Raw genomic sequence first — 23310 nt, 5'->3', positions numbered from 1 at the left:
ACATAATATGGCTAGACATAGAACAATCACTCTGCAAAAACTTGCACATATCAGACATTTCTCAGTCAGTCCATTAAACATCACCCATGCTTCAAAGCACTGACAATAGCTTCTGCTCTGACAGCCTGGTGGAACTATTATCAAATCACAAACTCCAGTCAGGCCCCATCTAAACTCGCCCCACTCTGGAACAACCCTGATTTCACAAGCAACAACAACAACAACAAAAAAACACTCAATTTCCATAAATGGGTAGAAAAGGGCATCACACATATTAATCACATTTTTCAGTCTAACAACTTTGTTTCATTTTCTTACTTAGTCCAGGAGTACGGTATCGGGAACAATCAGTTCTTGAATTATTTGCAACTCAAATCAGCTGTTTTATCCAAAATCAACAATAGAACCATCAACCTTCACCTTCCTTCCGCATTAGCAGATTTAGTTAATATATCCTCCCCGAAAAAATTACTTTCCAAAATATACAAAATTATAACCAATTCAAATAAAACCATAACTTTACCAACAATCAAATGGGAAGAAGACCTTTCGACTGCTCCTGATACCGACTTCTGGACTCAAATTTGTAAAAATATTTATTCCATGACCAAAAACGCCAACCTTCAGCTCATACAGTATAAGACTCTTCATAGAACACACTATACTGGGGAAAAAGGCTGTCTAAAATGGGATTCACATCAGAAACTTGCTCACACTGCTCACAAAATTGTCCGGACACATATATCCACGCCACATGGCACTGCCCACCCATTAAACACTTTTGGAAAGACGTCACTGAATCCCTATCCCGCCTCCTGGGCTGCTGCATTCCATTATCCCCCTTACTCTGTCTACTGGGCGATCTATCAACTCTCAATCAGGAAATAACAAAGAAGGATGCTCCTCGTAGCCTTAGCCATCGCCAAGAAAACTATCTTCTTGAACTGGAAATCCTGAAACACTATTCACATAACGCATTGGAAAAATTTGCTCACAGACTACATCTCCGTAGAATATTTTTCACCTCATTACAACTGTATATCGGAACCACAACACTCCAGATCAGACCTCATTCAACTATTACAAATCTGACACACTCATCCTAATTAATTATGTATTCACTTATTATTATATATATTTATACAAGGTTTTAGTAATATTATGAGTATTTTCATTATTATTATTGACATTATTGTTATTAATAATATCTTTAATAATTTAAATAATTTAATATATATATTTAAGATAAGATTAAGATGTCCCATTCTTGTCTAATACAGGCTTCTAGTTGCTCAACTGTCTTAGGTCTTCTTTGTCGCATCTTCCTCTTTATGATGCGTTGAATGTTTTCTGTGGGTGAAAGATCTGGACTGCAGGCTGGCCATTTCAGTACCTGGATCCTTCTTCTACGCAGCCATGATGTTGTAATTGATGCAGTATGTGGTCTGGCATTGTCATGTTGGAAAATGCAAGGTCTTCCCTGAAAGAGACGACGTCTGGATGGGAGCATATGTTGTTCTAGAACTTGGATATACCTTTCAGTATTGATGGTGCTTTTCCAGATGTGTAAGCTGCCCATGCCACACGCACTCATGCAACCCCATACCATCAGAGATTCAGGCTTCTGAACTAAGCGCTGATAACAACTTGAGTTGTCCTTGTCCTCTTTAGTCCGGATGACATGGTGTCCCAGTTTTCCAAAAAGAACTTCAAATTTTGATTTGTCTGACCACAGAACAGTTTTACACTTTGCCACAGTCCATTTTAAATGAGCCTTGGCCCAGAGAAAACGCCTGCGCTTCTGGATCATGTTTAGATATGGCTTCTTTTTTGACCTATAAAGTTTTAGCCAGCAACGGCGAATAGCAAGGTGGATTGTGTTCACCGACAATGTTTTCTGGAAGTATTCCTGAGCCCATGTTGTGATTTCCATAACGGTAGCATTCCTGTATGTTATGCAGTGCCATCTAAAGGCCCGAAGATCACGGGCATCCAGTATGGTTTTCCGGCCTTGACCCTTACGCACAGAGATTGTTCCAGATTCTCTGAATCTTTGGATGATATTATGCACTGTAGATGATGATAACTTCAAACTCTTTGCAATTTTTCTCTGAGAAACTCCTTTCTGATAATGCTCCACTATTTTTCGCCGCAGCATTGGGGGAATTGGTGATCCTCTGCCCATCTTGACTTCTGAGAGACACTGCCACTCTGAGAGGCTCTTTTTATACCCAATCATGTTGCCAATTGACCTAATAAGTTGCAAATTGGTTCCAGCTGTTCCTTATTTGTACATTTAACTTTTCCGGCCTCTTATTGCTACCTGTCCTAACTTTTTTGGAATGTGTAGCTCTCATGAAATCCAAAATGAGCCAATATTTGGCATGACATTTCAAAATGTCTCACTTTCAACATTTGATTTGTTATCTATATTCTATTGTGAATAAAATATAAGTTTAGGAGATTTGTAAATTATTGCATTCCTTTTTTATTTACAATTTGTACAGTGTCCCAACTTTTTTGGAATCGGGTTTGTATATAAATATAACTAAATCAAATCTACACCCAACATACACCACACATGATTTTAATGTACCAAATGCTGATTTTAATGCACCACATCGGATTTCATCAACAATATCTTAATTTGTGTTCGGAAGGTTTTACGGCTGTAGAATGACATGAGGGTGAGTAATAAATGACATTATTTTCATTTTTGGGTGAACTAACCCTTTAAGGGACCTCGAGCACCATTTGTGAGGCAGTATAGGCTGGAGAAAAGATAGTTACAGCAGAGAATTGGTTCATCTCTGGAGAAATATTCTTCTTTTCGTGCATAATCTCTTTCACACAGACCCTCCCTCCTTCTGTTCTTTCTTTCATTTCAAAAGAGGAACAATTGCCACAAGGGTCACTATAACGAGCATTAGCATAAACTGTGTTCTTCAATACAGTCAGTTTTCTCTTTCATGTCATGGCAACAATTTAGCAAATTCAGTATAATAGCACACACTCCTTGAGTACTGAGGTTTGTTAAAACGAGAGTTCAATCCAAACAAAAATTCTGTCATCATTTACTCACCCCTAATTTGTTCCACAACTGTATAGACTTTCTTCTGTGGAGTATAAAATAAGACAATGAAAGTCAATAGGGTCCAATGTTGTTTGGACCCAAAATATCTTTTTTTTTTTTTTTTCACAGAACAACAAAAGTCATACAGTAAATGATGACTGAATGTTTAATTTTGGGTGGAGTATCCCTTTAATGCCACAGTAAGGAAAAAGTGATCATAAAATACTGTACAAATGAATCATACTTGCAATGGGTTGGCAAAGTATTCGCATCTGTGCTTCCGTAAAGAGCAATGATTCTCAGCTGATTTTGCTTCAGGACTAAGATTTTACATTGGACATCAAGTGGCGACCCAACACAGTAGCAAAATATTACAATCATACAAAAGTTCTTTTCAGTCAGTCATCTACATAATTTGACTAGTGACAGATGAATTTGCACCAAAATACAGATGAGCATGTCACCTTTCATATCAACAACCAAATATTCAAGAGCAAGGTGATAAGCCTATATTATTGTCCTAACTCTACACAATTATACTGTTATTTTCATCTTATTATTAGCATTTACCACTTTATCTATGCTGCCCCAAACAGACCTAAAATACTTGCAATCCTTTTCTGGGTCAAGACTAACCAATTGAGAACCTCTGCCGTATTGAGTATGGCTTTATCTGAAATTACACCATCATGCACTATTCTCTACATTACTTCACTAATATAGTACATTTTAAGTAGTGAATAAAAACGAGTGAGTGAATTCAGACACCGAGAGAGTCAGAAGTGCTGCGGACGTCATCTTCTGGGCAACGCAACGCTCAGTGCATTGGTATTCTCTAGTGGCTAGCCGTTGAGTGTACATCGGTTGTACACTCGTTATTGTAGTGCATTATGGGATTGAATGAGTGCACTCAATGTCCACTGTGGTTTAGACACCTCTAAAAATGGCTGTCCCTTCAAATAGTACACTTATATAAGGGTATAGGGGGTGATTTCAGACACAGGCTGTTTCTGGTCTGAGGGGTTAAAGTGGCAGCATGTTCTGATAAGGTTTACGTTTATCAAATAAAAGCACATCTGTGGAGGTCAGATATTATGAGCAGGTCATGAGACAACACTGGGATCGTTCATGACCATATCAAAGGAACACACACAGATAAACACACACACTCTTTTGGCCACAAAGACTTATTCAATATTCAGTCAATGAGACTGGCCATCTGTGAGAGAGTTCACAAGTGTTTCAAAGCGTTTTATAGTGCAAATGGCTGCAAAATGAAGTTTGTTTATAAATGTAATTGACAGTAAGTGGCAATTATTTGTGTATCTATTACACCTGTGTCTGAATATGAGTATATATGAGTAAATGTCTTTGTCTACATTTGACAGACAGTCTTTATGTGTCAGTACCTGTGGGAAGACAAAGGCCGTTGTGACAAAGACAAAGGTGTGCCTGTACAGTACATGTACATGATTTACAGGCATAATTCCTCCTATAAAGGATAATGCTACTAGATCAAAACAATACAGAATGATGTTTGAGAAACAACAGAAGAAGAGGAAGTCAGAGAAAGACAGACAGGAAGAAACGAAAAGAAAAGAGGAAGAGAACTTCAAGAGAACTTCAAAAGACCATGGGCTCAGCACAAGTGTCCTGCTTTGTCGTGTATTACTACCCTACACTCTTAAAAATGAAGCCCCCCCCCCCCCCCCCCCCCAAAAAAAAGGAAGACAGAAAGAAAAAAAAAAGAAAGAAAAAGTTTTTCTTTTTTTTTTTGCAGTGATGCCTTAGAAGAACCATTTTAAGTTTCCTAATGAACCTCTCAATGAAAAGTTCTTAAAATAACAAATTTTTTCCCTTAGTCTTAAGAACATTTTAATCTGAAGAACCTTTTGTGTAAAGGAAAGGTTACATGAATGTTAGATCCCAATAAAGAACCTTCATTTTTAAGAGTGTAGAGTGAAAATGAGGTGTTACAGCCACAGGATTATATATGAGGGGTCTTTGTCTGTAATCTCTACGGTCAGTCCTGGGTCAATGGATCGGGAAGAGTATTGACCCCCACTAGGCAGAAGGCACACATAAGTACAGCAGAGGCTAAAATGCTTTGTTTTTACAGCCAGAAAGACTATGCACATAAATTACTGCTCAAAGTGCTGGCAGGGCAGATACCCCATGTGGAGAGACCTAGATTTCTCTCACACACACACACCTACTCCCACAAGTTACATGCAGAGTCTGAAGGCACTGATCTCATCACAGCAGGACGATCATTCAGCAACAGTGAATGCTGAGCTAGAATTAATTAGATAATGTGCCATTCACCAGTGCAATCCCATCAATGTTATACTACTCATAATCGAAATGACATACATTCCTTCCCTCTAGAGCAGGTGTCATTTACACAAAAAATGTTCAAAACTTTGGGGTCAGTAAGAATTATAATTTAACATTTTGTTATAAAAGATTTCTATTTCAAATAAATGCTGTTCTTTTGAACTTTCTCAAAGATTCAATAAAAAAATATCATGATTTCAAATCAGCATATGACTTCTGAAGGATCATGTGACACTGAAGGTTGATGAAAATTCAGATTTGTCATTATTGGAATAAATAAATCTTTAAAATATATAAAAATAGAAAACATTTATTTAAATTGTAATAAAATTGTAATTATCACAGTTTTTCCTCTATTTTTCCCTATATGCCTTGTTTTTAGTCATATTTTGATTTTTTGTTAACTTTTGTTTTACACATTTAATTTAAAAATAAAATTAATTAATTATTAATTCTAAATTTTAATTTTATTTTCAACTCGGATTTCTATCATACTCACAAATGTTCTATCATCAAAACGTCCATTTGTCTGAAAAATGTTGGATTTTGATTCAGTGAATAAAGATTCATAGATTAATTTATAAACTATGCTCTGGATCTCAGCATGAGAATAGTTGTTGTAATTATTAATAAAAGATTATACAATGGTGTGTGTAAGAGTAAAAGTATGATTAATCGATCTTCATCAGTGGGTGGGTTATACTTGCCAGGAGCTCTGAGGACAGACACATACATACAGCAGCCTAACATCTAACATTCAACAACACTGATCACACTCATTCATAAAACAAGAGTGGACACACACATTTGATTGCTTTTATTTGGATCTGAAAGACATTAGAATGAAAACAAGATCCAAATACTCTGGGAAGGGTCTTCGGCAAGGTGACAGATCTACAATTCATGGCTCACATACTTGTACAGGTTCTTCCATTTATAATACTCAACACATTAAGGATAAACAAAACATCTCCGTCTCCATATTTGCATGCTCCCTATGATGGCCGAAACAGAGCATAATTTTGCAAGCCTTTTTGCTTCCTTTTTTTGCAGCCCCCCTAACTGCATCCCCCTGATCATATTCTTATGGACATGGTCTAAACTTCCAAATACCAAAATTATTCATTTACAGTTGTATCCAAGTTGGTAAATGAGATCTATCAGTGGTTGATACTTCAATAGTTTAGAATAGTAGCAAGTATCCATATACAGGTCAAAACAGCAGCCCACGTCAAAGATACATACAGATTTCATAACCTCATTTACAATTACAATGTCAGGAGTATTTGGAATATTTGTAAAATAATCACTGTCGGATAAGTTATGATGAAACCAGTTAAATCGTACAGTGCTATGCTTGTAAATCTTACTATCATGTACACAGATTACCTTTTGCCACAGATTACCTTTTGACACACACACACACACACACACACACACACACACACACAAAATATATAAAAGTAAAGAAAGGAGAAAATACATCTATTACTATTTAGCCCCAAAATATATATTTAAATGTCTCCATGTACAGTTCACTTGTAATATGAGAGTTGCAACACCTTTTTATACAAAAAATAAAAACTATTTGTTTACATTTTATTTGTTTATACATTTTATATTTGTCTTTAACTACTATGTACTTACAATATAAGTACAATGTAAAAGCATAAGTGCATTTTATCAAATGATTAATTTAAATGCTTGTACATTTGATTAATTTAAATGCTAGTACAATGCTAGACACTTAAAATAAAGTGAGACCAACTATTTATAGGATCAACGTTCTGCATTTCGAGACAGACAGCATGAAAAAGTGCAGGTTCTTTCAGTGACTTTTAGTGAGTTAAAAGCCAAGGACACAGACAGAAAACATATGAAAAGAATGAGACCAAAAGCTGCAGAGAGAGAATGTGACAGATGGAGAAAGAATGAAAGAGCAAGTGACCTTTTGCCGGAGTAGTTTACTGCGCACACGGCCCCACAGTTTGGCACCGCTGTTGGTGTGTTTTTTGATGGCTGAAGGATCGTCCACGCAGCAGTGCCGCTCCATGCACTCACACACTGAGTTCAGATTACAGTCCGTTACCATGATCTCGGTCATCCTGACTGTGTTCCTCTCGCAACCACGCACAGAGAAAGAGAGGGGCGCTGACTCTTGGAACACCAGTAGAACGGTTCCCAAAGGTAAAATCAAACTCTTCCCAAATTCTTCACAGCAAACGGATAAAAAACACTTTTCTAAAATAAAAAATACAACTTTTTTCTTGTGTCTTTACTTGGAGATCACAAGACAAAATTCTTCACTTCTTGAGTTAAGTGCTCTCTCAAGATGGAGTGATTAACAAAATGATTAAAAATCAACAGAGAAATGAACCCTGTGAAATAAAGGGCTCATTTCTGGAGGAAAGTAAACATTGCCATGTTTCTGCCTTTTCTCAAGTTTAATATTTGAAGTATAGATCCTTCAGTGGATATTAAAGTAACTCTCTCCTCCGCCTGCATCTCTCTCCTGCTGCTCTCTGCTGCGCTCTCCTCAACATCTGATCCCCAGAAAACAGAGAGTGAGAGGAAGAATGAGTGGGAGGAGAAAAGGAGAGAGAGAGGGAGGGAGGGAGAGAGGGAGGGAGGGAGGGAGGGAGGGAGGGAGAGAGGGAGTGGGTGAGCTGATTCTATCATCATGCAGTTTTTAAGTCTCCAGATGTGAGATGGAGGGAGAGGAAGACAGAGAGACATAAAGGTGTAACGTTCTTTGTGTGCTGAGTTACCTCAGTATCAGGGGCGATTCTAGGATTTAAAAATTAGGATTTCAATATTAGAGGATTAGAATCTTTAGTAGAACAAATTAACTCCACATGATGTTTCTCTGTCTCTGTCATTCACTCTTATTATCAGTTTAAATACAGAGATGCAAACGCGTCAGGGATGAAAATATTCATACAAAGGTAATATATTTATATTCATACAGGAGTGAAATATTTTTTTAAAACTTTTTTTTGAACACATAATGTTTTAAACACTATTTTTTTTAAACTCTTCATTTGTGCAGTAAAATTAACTGTAAAGATCTACACTTCTCATTTTCATTCATAGAATTAACATGGACAATTTGCCATGCTTTAGTGGAAGATTTCTGTCCCCTGGTGGAAAACAAACATTTTTAACATTAAAATGACATGAAATTACCAATATAACCAGTAGATGGCTGCAGAGGGCCACTCATTAGCTCATTTGCCATTTCCACTCTGTTTTATAGTTCTTTTCACGTGTTTTGCTTTTGGATTTATTATAAAATGACTATTTTGAATAACAGTCTTCAGAACTCTTCATTAGAATGATTTCTGAAGGATCATGTCACACTGAAGAGTGTAGTAATGGCTGCAGTTATAATATTTCACAACATTACTGTTTTTACTGTATAAATTAGCCTTGGTGAGCATAAGACACTTCTTTCAAAAACAATAAAAAGTCTTACCAACCCCAAATTTTTCAGTGATAGAACATATATATAAAATCTAATTATTTATTATTTTATATTCATATTTATACATCATTGTAACTTTTATACAGTGTTTAATTTGTTGATTTAATTAAAAATCATTGTATTACAGTATTTTACTGTAATACTTTATTTACAGTAATGAGAATCATCACTAAGAAGAAAAGAAAAAAGTATAAATCAAAAATAAAAACTAAATTAAAAGTAAAAACTACAAATAACTTGATGGAAAACATACTTAATTGTCATACAAAATATTGTTAATAATGCAAAAATTGTAATGGCGCAAAAATAGGCTTCAGTTACTTTGCGGCAAATATAACTGCAGATTTCTGTTTTGATTTTTGTGTAAAATATGACCTGGACAGGGGTTCCTCACGTTCATCCAAAAACTCCTCTGTGTGACTGTCATCTGAGACCTGACCTGAACCACCACGTTCTCTACTTAACAAACACGAAGTTAGAGACAAAAACACCCTTAAAGTTTGTGTGTCAGTGAAGACAAACATATCTGACACTACAGATATGTAGTGGTTACAGAGCACATTCTCTGCTTCTGTAATCTCTGCAGTGTGTGTCATTGGGAGCCTGAGGCGGCCGCGTCTTGTGGGTGTTGGTGTATATATGTTGGTTATGTAAGCAGGAATGGGATTGTTCTACATCTTCTGTCATCATGCTAGTCTCTGGAGCAGCACGCAATGGTTTTTACCAGGTAATTTTGCACTGTTTCTTTCTGTTTCTTTCCATTTATCCTCATGCCACCTTTCCTCCATTCAAATCTCATTTATATTGCATAAGACTGGAAAAATCACTGTATTACTAGTTCTTTGTGACAACCTCACAGTTGCTGCAGGAACTGTGCTTGGGTGTATTTAAAAATAATTCGGTACAAGTGCTGCACCATGCACCTAAGCACATCCAGTTACCCAGGATTCATCTGAACATGCTCTCCAGGCCCCTATGGAATCAGCATCCACAAAATCCTGCAGCACAAGTTCCATGTATTCCCTGTTCCTGTGTGCAAGTTTATTAAATATTTTGGCTAATTTTATTATGATTTTAGCTACCAAAAATAGTGAAGTACTCTCTGCTCTATGTAACACATTTTAGCATGTTTAAATTCATTACACAGACTTCCATAGATTAAAATCAGTGGAGAAACTGTTTAGCACAGAAAGCGTACAGATTCCATCTTGCTTGGGAATATCAGAACCGAGCCGTCAAGACTGAAGTCAACATTCAAAGACATTTAAAATGATCAAGCTGTTGTTGGTTTGGTAACACTTTACAATAAGTTTTCATTTGTTAACATTAGATAAGTACATTAGTTAACATGAACTAACAAAGATGAATTCTCCTAAAGCATTTATTCATCTTAGTTAATATTAAAATTTAGTAATGCATTATTAAATTTAAAAGTTGTACCTGTTAATATTATTTAAAGCTAGGGTAGTCAATGTTTTTCATAAACATATTTTGTTATACTGGTTGACACTATTCGCATCATGCTAGCAAACAATAATAGAAGTGGTACTAAATATTAAAAAGACTTCTATAGAAGTCTCAGGACCTGTTCATTCTATCAGGATGTCCTACCTGCCTGCCATCTTATGTATTTGCATACCGTGCGCACATCTCATGTCATCAGCGTGTTCCATAATACTATGCAGAGTTGTAGACCCACAGTCACAGAGCATTGCAAACAAACAGCAGCAATGAGCTTATGCTGCGTTCACGTCCTCTGACCCGGAAATATACGTTTCTATGGAAACACTATCAACGGCAAAATGAATTTGCAGCAGTCAGGTGGTGCAAGTCAGTAAAGTTTTGTGCTTTGAGACGTGAGACCCTCCACTAACACAATCTCTCGTGATGCTTTGCAGACTCTGCTCTGGCTGTTCATGTGTTTTGGAAGAGGTGTGTCTTAGGAGAGAGAGCTCTTGAAGGGAAGGTGGGATCTTTTCCCCTTTTATGCTTTCAAAGCTAGCTTGCACCTGTAATGTACCTGAGCTAACAGAACTAACAATGAACAGTTGTATTTTTTATTAAATAACATTAACATAGATAAATAAATACTATAACAAATGTATTGCTCATTGTTAGTTAATGCTAGTTAATGCATTAACTAATGTTAACTAACAGGACCTTAATGTAAACTGTAAACTGCTCTGAAACTGTATTTATTGGTGAAAAGTCATATACAAATAAATCTGAACTAAAAAACTAACACTAATCACTTAAAAAACAATTTTCAGATTATTTTAATTTTGGCTTTAGAACAGTAACAATATAAAATAAAATCAACATTTTGTACATTTAATATCACATTTTCTCACACTGTCTTTACACAATGAATATTTATATGTATATTTTAGAAAGGGGGTTATCATCAAAAAAAAAAAAAACTTGATCTAGACTGGCAACAGCTAAAGACCATTAATTACTGGCTTTGACCAACTAGCTACCATTAGCAGGATCCTTGCTCTCTGTGATGTGTGTATGTGGATGAAAGCAGATGAAACAATGATGAGCTATGACCATAGGCTATGACCTGAATATATGACAACAGTACTGACAGTACTGCATTTCACCACTTTTTACAAAGAGCAGGGCAGCAACAAAGAAGACGGAGAGGGAAATGAGGCATGCCAGATTCAAACTTGAATTTCCCATTTGAGCATCACAACTCAATATGTCAGATGTGTGTTAACCAGCCATGGATCTGACAAAAACCAGGTAACACTTAAAACAGTTTGACAATGTACCTTTGTAAAAGTGGGGATTTAGCACTAACTATAGCATGAAGAACAAATAACCTATAAACACAGGCTGAGATCGATTTAAGACTCAAACTCTCTAAAACCCTGAGTTCTTGTTTTTAATGTTGATAATATATTATATGAGCAAGAATGCAATTTTTTTCCCCAATTATCCACATGATTGCAAATGTGACATTGATTTTATATAACAGTTCAACAACAAAAAAAAGAAGATAATAAGTGATAAACATTTTAAAAGGAGTACTGTCAGTGTTGTTTGCTTAATTTTGCAACAAAATAAGAGTTCTAGGGCCGGGCGATTTTTCCGATTTTTTCAATTAATTCGAATTTAATGTTTTGTCTCGATTTTATTATTTTTTAAATCGAGAAATCGCGATTTTGAATAAAAATGTTAGCAAGCGTTACAATTAGACATGTTGACAATACAGCAATGAAAACCGGATTAGGAGAAGCGCCTGATTAACCGCTCTCACGTGATGCTCTATGAACGTAGAACACATCACTATTCTAAAGCGGCTGTTCATTCAGAAATGCGTTATTGTGTTATAAAAATGAGACGCAGGCAGTGGAATGAGAAAAAAAGGCAAAGTTATTAAACGCGAGTTTACATATCTTTTTTTTTTTTTTTTTTAACTTGACCGCCTTGTTTTTAGAATGCTGTTTCAGGGGTGAGATGCTGCAAAAGACGCGAGACCCAAGTGCAACACCTAAACATATCCGCCAAACATAAAAACAATAGGACAAATAGCGCAATGGAATGCAAAAACCTGTAAAGATCTACTACTGTATGTTTGATATTTCATGTTTGCATGATGGTGACAGGCTGAAAGCTGCTGTTGTTTTCTGTTTTTACAAAGAATTTGCTGTTAATAATAGCCCATTACTGGTGTTATTTATTGCTATTACATTTTGGCTAAGAAATATTTAGCATTTTCTTATTTCTGAGTATTTCTGAGTATATAGGATGTGTTTAAGATAAGTTTGTACAACATTTGCCTTCATATTTCAAGCATATTTCTGCAAAGATATTTAACAAATTGTTTTACATTACACCGTGAATCGGTCAATCGTTCTGAAAAAAATCGAGATTTTATTTTTTTGCCATAACGCCCAGCCCTAAATAGTTCCAACGAAAGCCACAAAAGAACTGCAGAAACACGCAGCAGTGTTTCGTGAATGAATCTGAACGAATCATAAGAATAAATGATTCAATGACCCATTCATAAATGTAGCCACTTGCTTCGATACTGAATGAATGAATGACTCAATGACTCACTAAGACAGTGACTTACCGCCACCTACTGTTGGTTTTAGTTTAATATCACTTCGTTTTTACCATATTTGCATATTTCTCTATTGAACCGTTTTTATTTAAAAGATTATTTATTTTAAAAAGGTATTTATAAAGGTAAAAAGAGAGAGAAGACAGGAGGATTGAAACGAATGCAACGTCAGTGATATAATTACCGATTAAGATGTATTGGGTGTTCTCAGCAGCTCGAGCACTCTAACTCTTTTTCTCTCTGTCTCCAGAGGTTTGTGGTAAGAGGGCATGTAAGAACACTGCAGCTGGTTAGTTTTAAAATAAAGATAAAACGCAGCGGACTAATTTGGGCAATGCGTCATCATTCTGAGGAAAGAATGTGTGGGAAAAAATGTAGAGAGACACTTCAGAATAAGGCAACTGGGCTTAAACGTGCTTTAAACACGTGTTATAAGATGTTTTAAGAGTGAAATTATTGTACACCTTGAACAGCAGAAATGTTTCTGCTGCGGTACATCTCTTCTCCAGAAGCATCATGCCCACTTAGAGCCAAGTGATTTTAAATGCAACTTCAAAAAAATATTAAAACATCTTCTGCTGTAAACTGAACATTATGCCATCATCTACCTATTGTTAATTTTGACTTTTTTTCCTTTGGAGCAGGAGTAATTATCAAACTACTCATTTCCTTACAAATAAAAAATAGGGGAAAATAACACAGGGACACATTAAAGTGATCAAAAGTGACCGATTTATAATGTTACAAAAGATTTCTACTTCACATAAATGCAGAATCCTGCAAAAAAAAAAAAAAAAAAAAAAAAAGTCACATTTTGCTCAAAAAATATTAAGCAGCACACCTGTTTTTAACATTGATTAAAAAAAAACAAATCAGCATATTAGAATGATTTCTGTAGGATCATTAAAGAGTGGAGTAATGGCTACTGAAAATGTAGCTTTGACATCACAGGAATAAATTACATTTTAAAAATGCTTAAAATAGAAAAATATTATTTTAAATTGTAATAATATTTCACAATATGACTTAGATCTTTTTTGTTCAGACACAGCCTTAATGAGGATGAGAGACATCTTTCAAAGATGTAAAAAAAAAAATCTTACCAACCCCAAACTCATATATATATAATGTCTTATCGTGCCTATAGCACCTAGTGAGTCAGGACTGAAATTGGTGAACCCTTCCAGAAAACAAAAAATAGGTGCATGACGCCCTTGTTCTTCTCAAGTAAAGTAGAGCAAAATAAATAAATAAATAATTAAATCAAGTCAACTTTAGCATATAAAGGGGGTGGTAAGTGTTTCAGAAAGGTTCTCTCTTTCATCTTTTCAGAAACAATTGAGTGATGCTCATTAAACAGGTGAAGCTAAAGGCTGAAAGAGGGAGTTTAGATGAGGGGAGACACTCTATTCTCTTTCTTCTCTGTCAGAGACTTGCAGCTTACAACAACAATGCACGAGAGAGGGGAACGGTTTTCCTCTCATAGCCGTTTTTATTTTCTTCTCGTGTTTGAGACAACGTCCTGCTCTTTGTGGTTTTCCGTTAAACTGGTTGAGGGTGATAGGCTTCAGCTTCCCACAACCTTATATAGGACAAGTGGTTTGGAGAATGGATGGATGAGGGTTGTCCCTGAGGGCCCTGAGATAACTACAGGTGGATGTTTAGCAGTGGATAAAGCAAAGTTCTTAATGACATCAGTGTCTCATGACCTAAACTATTATAAGTGACAACGAATAAACTTAAACCAGAGGTAAACTCAGTCCACAACCTTGTCACACTAGTTATTCTTGGACTCAATGACTACATTTACATGAGGCATTTTGACCAGAGCCACACACATAAAGACACAAAAAGGGTGGCCTGGTAACCATACGCTATGTCTAAACCACGTTCGTCCATTTTCAGACGCCACTTCACAGTAATTCCAAACATACTGCTTTTACTGATTTCATAATCACAGAACTCAACTTTACGAGGTAATAATGGTTGTATACAATGGTGCTTTATATACATTAGGGATGCACCAATACGATTTTTTAAGGACCGAGTACGAGTACCGATACTTTTTTCTGGTACTCGCCGATACCGATGCCTATACATTTAAGCTCTCTCTCTCTCTTTTTTTTTTTTTTTGGTGATGTTGCAGTTTTCCAAGCACAGCAGTGAGACTAATGAATGTAGGACAGCTTCTTTATTGTTACTCTAATGAAAAAAGTAATAATTTTTATGTGCTGGTCACAAACTTAAAGAACAAAAATTTCACAGTGTCCAATAACCTTCAAAGGGCATAATTACAAATATATATAATTGTTGTTATATAAAAAAGAAATTTACAAACAAATTACAAACAATACAACAAATACTATAGAGATACAAAATAAACAAACTTGTTTTTCAGATACAGTAGGTTTATTTACCATGTATACCATTTGATTTTGGATTTGATAATGATTTTCTGCAGTTAAATCTTCTTGCACCTGAAGGATATAAGTAACTGTCTAGACCTCGACTGCACGGTAAAGGGGATGGTCTCACTGTCATTTATCGGGACAATCTCTGACTCAATAACTTGATTTTCATGATACCAATACATTTGAATATATTGTATTGAAAGGCTGACTCGCTTATAATTATCTTGCTCTATCGTCCTCCTAAAACGTTTTTTCTGAACTCAGTGAACTGTTAACACTAATCAATTACTGTCTGTTTTTTGAATGTTTTAATCTGACTCAGCATGTTCATTTTCCTACCCATACTCATGGTCATATCCTTGATCTGATATGTACATCAAGGTTTGATATCTCTTCCATCTCTTCTTCTGACACTAGTATTTCTGATCATAAATTTCTTGATTTTAGCCTAAGTCTGCCTATGCATAAAAAATGCCCTACGACTGTTATATCATACCGCAATCTGAAAGCTATTGATACTGCATCATTCTGTACCTCTATTGTTTCTTCAAGACATCAGAGAGGTTGATATTTCTTCTCCCTCCCTGATATTATCTAACTATCACTCCATAATTTCTGAAATCTTACAGGAGCATGCTCCTATTATGACCAGAAGTGTCCCTTCCTCCCACTCTTCTCCTTGGTACACTCCTGAGCTCCGTATTCTTAAGGCTACTGGTAGACAGCTTGAGCGTCTCTACAGAAAAAACTTTCTTACTGTACATTATTTAGCTTTTCTTATAAATCATGCAACAGGCCAAAAGCATTATTTAATACAATAAATAAGCTTACCAAACTTCCACCCCAGGATCCTCTAGCTTCTAATGAGCTTTGCTGTTCCTTTCTGGATTATCTGCTTGAAAAGACAGATGCCGTCCACCAATGCTTCTCTAATGATACTACAAAGCTTAGCTATTTGGCAAATCTATCCGGTCAGTCCCTGTTTTGTCTTTCTCTGACTACCCCATCTTCTGTCTCTAAGTTAATCTTGAAATCCAACTTTTCCTCCTGTCGACTTGACCCTGCTCCTACTTCTCTCCTGAAACTTTGCCATTCTTCCATCTCTGCACCCATCTCTCACTTCATCAATACATCTCTTACCTCTGCTTCATTTCCTCCACTCAAAACTGCTGCAGTTACCCCTGTTCTTAAGAAACCTCACCTCGATCCCTCAGTTTTATCTAATTACCATCCTATTTCAAATTTACTGGATAATACTGGACTAAATAACTGGAAAGTACTGTTGCCTCCCAGCTTCAGTCTTTTCTAGTTGAAAATAATCTCTTCGATCCCTTTCAATCTGGTTTTCGCCCCCTCCATAGCATTGAAACTACATTTGTAAAGGTGGTGAATGATCTACTACTTTCTGGTGACTCTGGTTCTCTGTCTATACTGCTGCTACTCGAGCTCAACTCTGCCTTCGATGCCGTCTCCCGTGAATTACTTATTTCTCGTCTCTCAGATTTGGGTATTTCTGGTACTGCTCTTTCTTGGTTTTCTCTCTGACAGACAATTCTACATCTCAGTTAAGGAATTTCGATCACCTACTGTCCCCCTGAAGCGAGGTGTTCCCCAGGGATCCGTTCTCAGGCCATTATTATTCATAATTTACATAATACCACTTGGTCAGATCTTACAACATCATGCTCTGAACTATCACTTTTACGGTGATGACATTCAATTAAACTTTATTTGTACACCTGCTCTACCTGCCCAAACTGACAAAATCTCTGCTTGTGTGAAATAAATAAAAGATTGGCTTAATTTAAATTTTCTGAAACTTAACATGGACTAAACTGAGATTATTTTTATTGGAACTCCCTCATTCACTAGCAATATTCCTACCAATTTCACCTGTGAGATTGCTGGTTCTCACATCAAATCACCTAGTACTGTTAAAAATTTAGGTGTAATCTTCAATTCTACTCTCTCCTTTCAGGCTCATATTAATTCTATCACCAAATCAGCATTCTTTCATCTACGTCGCATTGCCCAACTGCGTCCCTTCATCAGTATCAAAGATGCTGAAACTGTCATCCATGCATTTGTCTCATCATGCCTTGATTACTGTAATGCCCTTTTCATTGGTTTACCTGCCAGCTCCATTTCCAGATTACAATACATTCAAAACTCTGCTGCTAGAATATTTACCCATACCAAGCGTTCTGCTCATATCACCCCAATTTTTTGATCTCCACTGGCTTCCAGTTGCTTACAGTATTAAATTCAAAATTCTCCTGCTTGCTTTTAAATCTTTGCATGGCTTGGCTCCCCCTTATCTTTGTAACCTGCTCCTCCCCTACACCCCGACTCGCTCACTACGTTCCTCTGACTCTGGCCTTCTTGTTGTTCCTCGGCATCGCCTCTCTTCAATGGGGGGCAGGTCATTCAGTGTTGTTGAACCTAAACTCTGGAATTCTCTCCCCGGCTCACACTGTTGTGCTAATAATATTTCTGAATTTAAATCATTACTCAAAACTCACTTATTTTCTGAATGTCTCTGAATTGATGGATTGATTAACTAACTAATAATTCTCTGAATGTTATGTTATGTCTAAGTTCTGTTTTGTATTTCGTTGAGCTTGATTCTATTCTACTGTATGCTGTCCTGTCCATATAATGTTTCTTTACTGTATCTTCTAACTACTGTTTGTCATCATTGTCTACTCTACTAATATTATTTCTTCCTTGTTAAATGTACATTGTAAAGCATCCTTTAGCCCTGGAAAGGCACTATATAAATAAAACATATTATTAATATTATTAACACTGTAAATATTCCTTAAACATTCACATATATTTTAACTTAAAAGTGTTTTCTATGTTCAACAATAAAATACCGCAGGCTGTTGTGCTATTATTTTTGTGGGATGATATGAATATTTCGGATGGGTGCCACACTTAAGCCACTGGAATAAGAATAAACAAAGACAGCAGAAAACATGACAAGTATAACCACACAGATGGGTGTAATGGTGGTGATGTGGAAAGATGAGGATGGGGCTGGTTAAGGGGTGAGAGGTGTGTGCGGATATACTGGATACAGTATGAGCTAATAGTCACAAAGAAAATAACTACATTATTACCATTTTAGACACTACAATAAAGATAATACCATTGTATCCTTTGCAGTAGCCTAGCATTCTAAGCAAATACCATAAATGAATACAACAATTACTCATTATTACTGTGGTATACATCAAAATACCAAAATATTACCATCACTGTACCATGGTTAAATGTATAATTCCATCAGATGTAACACAAAAGTCACAGGACATTGATCTGCTACTGCACAGAAACACTGTGTCTGTGAATCACAAAGATACTGAATGGATGGAGAGGTGGAGGAGGAACCAAGGACAGAAAACAGGATAGGGGTTCCAGCCTTTCATGTGAGGGGCTGAGGGCTGGGTGGGTAAGGTGTGTCCTGGGGGAGCGAGGGGGACTTTGAGTGCATTAGCAGACCCCGCTTTCATGTGCGGAGTGCAGAGCCCGTCTCACATCAAACAAACTCTAATGATGGTTTTAAGAAGAAAAGCAGCTCCACAGTTATGATTCATTAACTCTTTCTGCATGTATGTGTGTGTGTGCAGCACCCGAGGGGCAGGAAAAGTATTAGAGCATCTTGACAGATCCTAGATAATGCCGGGTTGCCACGGTGACTGTGTTTGCGCTACTATAACCATTTTAACTGAATCAATATTCAGAGCAGCCTTACTCTGATGTACTGCAAGAGTAAAACTGAAATTTAATAAAAGGCTCTGATGCAAGCATCATCAGATATGCAGCAATCATTTTAGAGACTAACAATGACCTTAATAACAACAACAACATGAAATACACACTGAAGACTTCACACAAAAGCAGTTTTCACTAGCTTTCTTTGAAATGTCACTGCAGCGTCTGTGTGTGTGTGTGATTGTTTTTTCGCTGAACTCGGCAGACTTTCCAGTTTTATCTCATTTGAGCGTCATGTGGATGATACTGTATCGTCTGATATTCCACAGCAATGATTAAGAATCCTAATATTTCGTAAGGAGATTCTCTATGATTTCTTCTCATGAAGAAATATCTGGGTCATACTTAAGCGTAAAATCAAACAAAATAATAAAATAAAAATAATAATTAAAAAAGAAAAAGAATAAATAATAAAGATGAATAAAAATAAGAAATAATATTTTTTCATTAAGAAAATGAAGCATATTCTAGAAGATATTTTAGCATGAATTAAAATGTACAAATGTATAAATATACTACAACTTTAATATAATATAATTATTTGTTCACCTTGCAGCACTGAATTTTATCACTAAACAAAACTATGTAAGAATATGTTTAATATTAATAGCAGAGACAAAATCCACGCACATATCATACAACAGCATATAAAAATAGTTTAAGAACATCATCATAAAAAAAATAGTTTAAAAAAGTACTTGGGGGATATTCATGTACTCTTAAAAAAAGGCCCAATGTTAATATGAAGGATTTTTTCTTTTTTAGTTACACATTGCATTGTGTTACAGGATTAAGGGAAATGTCTGTAAACTTAGTGGAAAATTTTCAGTATCTTTTCAATTTTTCTACAGATTTCTTTTTCTGTAGTCCAAAAAAAACAAAAAGTTTCTGTGTGTGATGTGAGATTTCCATGTGGTTGTATGATACCTATTTAATCATACATTAGTGACCTGAAAAACCCACCAACCCAGTTATTTTATTATTATACTACTGAAGTATTTTTTTTTTTAACTTTAAATTTTTTTTTTATATATTTTTCAGTTTTTAAATATAAAAATAAGTTTTGATTTTAGTTTACTGTTTAGTTATTTTATGTGATTTTATCTTTTTTATTTATTGATTTATTTATTTTTTATATTTCTATTTAGCTTTAATTTATTTCAGTATTTAATTTCACTTGGTTGCTAGGGCAAGATTTTAAGTTTTTCATCTAATATTTATATTTTATTTTATTTCAGCTTTTTTTGATTAACAATTTTCAATAGTTAATAGTACCAAGCCTCATGTAGACACCCACCGACAGACTCTCACCCAGTCAGAGTGTTTAACTGCAGCTCTTGGATACATATTGAGTAACAAAAGAAGAAAATTCTCTCACATTCTCTCTCTCTCTCAGAGGATATCCAATAACCCTCGAGATGAGGCAGTTTCCCCTTTTTGAATACAACAGGCAGAGGTAAACATCTTGCCAAAGGGACGGAGGTATGAATGGAAAGAAAAAAAACATGAGCATGCATATGGTTATTGCTACAGAAAGTATACAAGGAACAGATGTAAGCTTACAGCTGATCTCGGATCAGTTGAACTCTACAGTACGGACCACAGTACACAGCATGTCATGTTGGGGACCTCTCAGATGGTCTCAGGGGGAGTGTGCTGGTTCTGACATGCTGTACATTGACTGGGGTGACTTGAGTGTGTGTAAGAGTGGATGCTGATGTGACAGGTGTGTGTGAATTTCCATTTCTGTGACCTATTTCCAGACAGATGGAGACAGTAAACAGAGTTCAGAGGGTTTTCAGAACTTAATAATTCAGTCTCACTCCAAAGAACAGGCACAGGAACTGCCTGCCACTGAGGGAGAGAGGCAGAGAAATAAAAACTGGTGGTTAAATCAATAGATGGGACCTAGTGAATTTTGTTTTCTACTAGCTGTTCCTACTCAACTACAGTACACAACCGTATTGTGTACTGTAGTTGTACAAGTTACAATAGATCACCTAGTGTAATCCGTTAAAACGACGGACATCCTTCAGATTTTTCAGTCACTGTAAATTCAGTCAATGGCTGAAAATATTTGGTTAACGCGACCTCTGGTCTAGGCAGGCAGCTCACTAGTATTTGAAGCAGAGCCGCAGACAGAGAGATACAGACAGAGAGCAAGCATTGTCTGTGATCACAGTGAGCAAACACAGCCATTAGCATGTGAAAGCTCATCTAAACACAATCAATATGAAGCCTGAAAACACAAGCCATACATTCATATAATGAGCTTCTCCACGGAGCATGGCGTTAACATCATTATAGAAGTGCTGAGGAGAGAGAACCATCCTCAGTCATAGAGCACACATATAGCATGGATACGCATTCTGCGTGTTTATCTGTCTCTCTCATATGAAAACACTTTAGTCGTGGTGTTGAATGATTACACTGAGGAGAGATTTCAGTCACGATGGCTAGTGCTATTTTGAGGTAAAGTACATAGATAATGTGCAGACTAGCTGAATGATTAAAAAAAAAAAAAAAAAAGTCAGATACGGACAATATCTAGAGAACAGCTTTGCTACAATCCAAATACATAATTTATATAGTTATTTATTATTAATAATAATGTAATTATTTAAAAAATAAAACACAACTATTTAAGTTTAGTAAATAGTAAGATTTTTTTAAAGTTTTTTTTTTTTTTTTTAAATTTAATTTAACATTTTTTTTAAATTTTTTTTTTTTTTTTTTTTAAATGTCTCGGTAACACTTTATTTTAAGGTGACGAAGCTACATATTAATACATGTTCTTATTATAGTAATAACAGTAAATTATGCATAATTACAAGTAACTAACCCTAAACCAAACCCTAACCCTATTGTAACTCTGTAGTAAGTACATGTAGTTAATTAATATTATGCAGTACTTATCTGAGTAAGTACAATGTAACTACGTCACCTTAAAATAAGTGTAACCGAAGTCTCTAATGCTCACCAAGGCTGCATTTATTTGTTCAAAAATACAGAAAAAAACATAATATTGTGAAATATTTTAATATATAAACGTAATACTTTCGTAGAAACTGTGCTGCTGCTCAAAAGAACAGCATTTATTTGAAAAATTTATTTGTAACAATGTAACAAAGTATGAAAGCTCGTTTTTTATCTGAATATCTTATCTTGTTTTTTATCAAAACTTTTTATCTGACAATTTTTACATTTGCAAGTTTCACAATTGACTTTTTTCTCGCAATTGCTACTTTATATTTAGCAATTCTGTCTTTATAACTCACAATTGCAAGTTTATATCTCACAATTGTGAGAAAAATAGAAGTGTGAGATAAAAAGTCGCAATTAACTTTTGTATTTTTTTATTTCGTTGTGGAAATTTTTTATTCCATAACAAATTCTTTAAAAGTATATAAAAAATATAGCAAAATGATCACTTGAGCCCAAACATCCAGGAAACAACTTTACAAAGAACCCACACACACTCACACATCATGAGTTGCAACATTTAGACAGAATGATTCCACCTTCACCCTCATGAGAAAGACACAGACAGCTGTGATTCAGAAAGACTTTATGTCTGTCCTGCACTTCCACAATAATAACAGGCATGAATGATGAAACAGTGCGTCTGCAGGGGATGTCTATGGTATATATAAAGCTGTGGGTTGGGGTTTGTATAGAGTCTGACAGATGCTGATGTGCAGAGAGATAAAGAAAGAAGGGATGGGAAAAGAGAGGACTAAAAGTATAAAAAATATACTGTGCTTCTGTGTCCACAGCAGGCGACACTAACTCTGTGACTATGTATGATTGCCAGCCACTTACTTTCAATCTCTGTTATGCAACACTTTGTTTAAATACTACATGACCACATGCTCCACTTTTCAGCTCAAGTTGCTCTGTCTTCATACATTGATAGAACACACACACATACACACCTACAGATATGTTCTTTAGTTGTTGTACATCAGCACTAATGCGCTGGAATGCAGCATGATGTCCATTATGTACGACAGCACGCAAAAAACGAAACCCCAAAAAAACATGCAGAGATGTGGGAAAAATTCCAGCCTTAAATACGACTAAGACAATTATAATTGCTCAGTACTATTATATCTGGAAACTTTGAGTGTTATTGCATTAGTGAGTC

At 35.7% G+C, this 23310-nt stretch overlaps 1 protein-coding gene across 7 annotated transcripts in view; it reads right to left on the bottom strand.

Annotated features, from left to right (window-relative positions):
* abr (ABR activator of RhoGEF and GTPase) overlaps positions 1 to 23310 on the bottom strand; it is a 321977-nt gene that overhangs the window by 32488 nt on the left and 266179 nt on the right. Inside the window, exon 1 of one of the 7 annotated variants that reach the window (XM_051893765.1) lies at positions 7359 to 7954. The exons of the other annotated variants lie outside the window; for them this stretch is intronic. Within the exon in view, the coding sequence (XP_051749725.1) occupies positions 7359 to 7514 (156 nt within the window). The 5' untranslated portion in view covers positions 7515 to 7954. Of the gene's footprint in view, positions 1 to 7358; positions 7955 to 23310 lie in introns of those variants that run through there. 7 annotated transcript variants of the gene reach the window in all.

The sequence above is a fragment of the Ctenopharyngodon idella genome, chromosome 5 (assembly GCF_019924925.1).
Source record: "Ctenopharyngodon idella isolate HZGC_01 chromosome 5, HZGC01, whole genome shotgun sequence".
Taxonomy (NCBI): Eukaryota; Metazoa; Chordata; class Actinopteri; order Cypriniformes; family Xenocyprididae; genus Ctenopharyngodon; species Ctenopharyngodon idella.
This window is presented reverse-complemented; position numbering and strand designations above follow the sequence as displayed.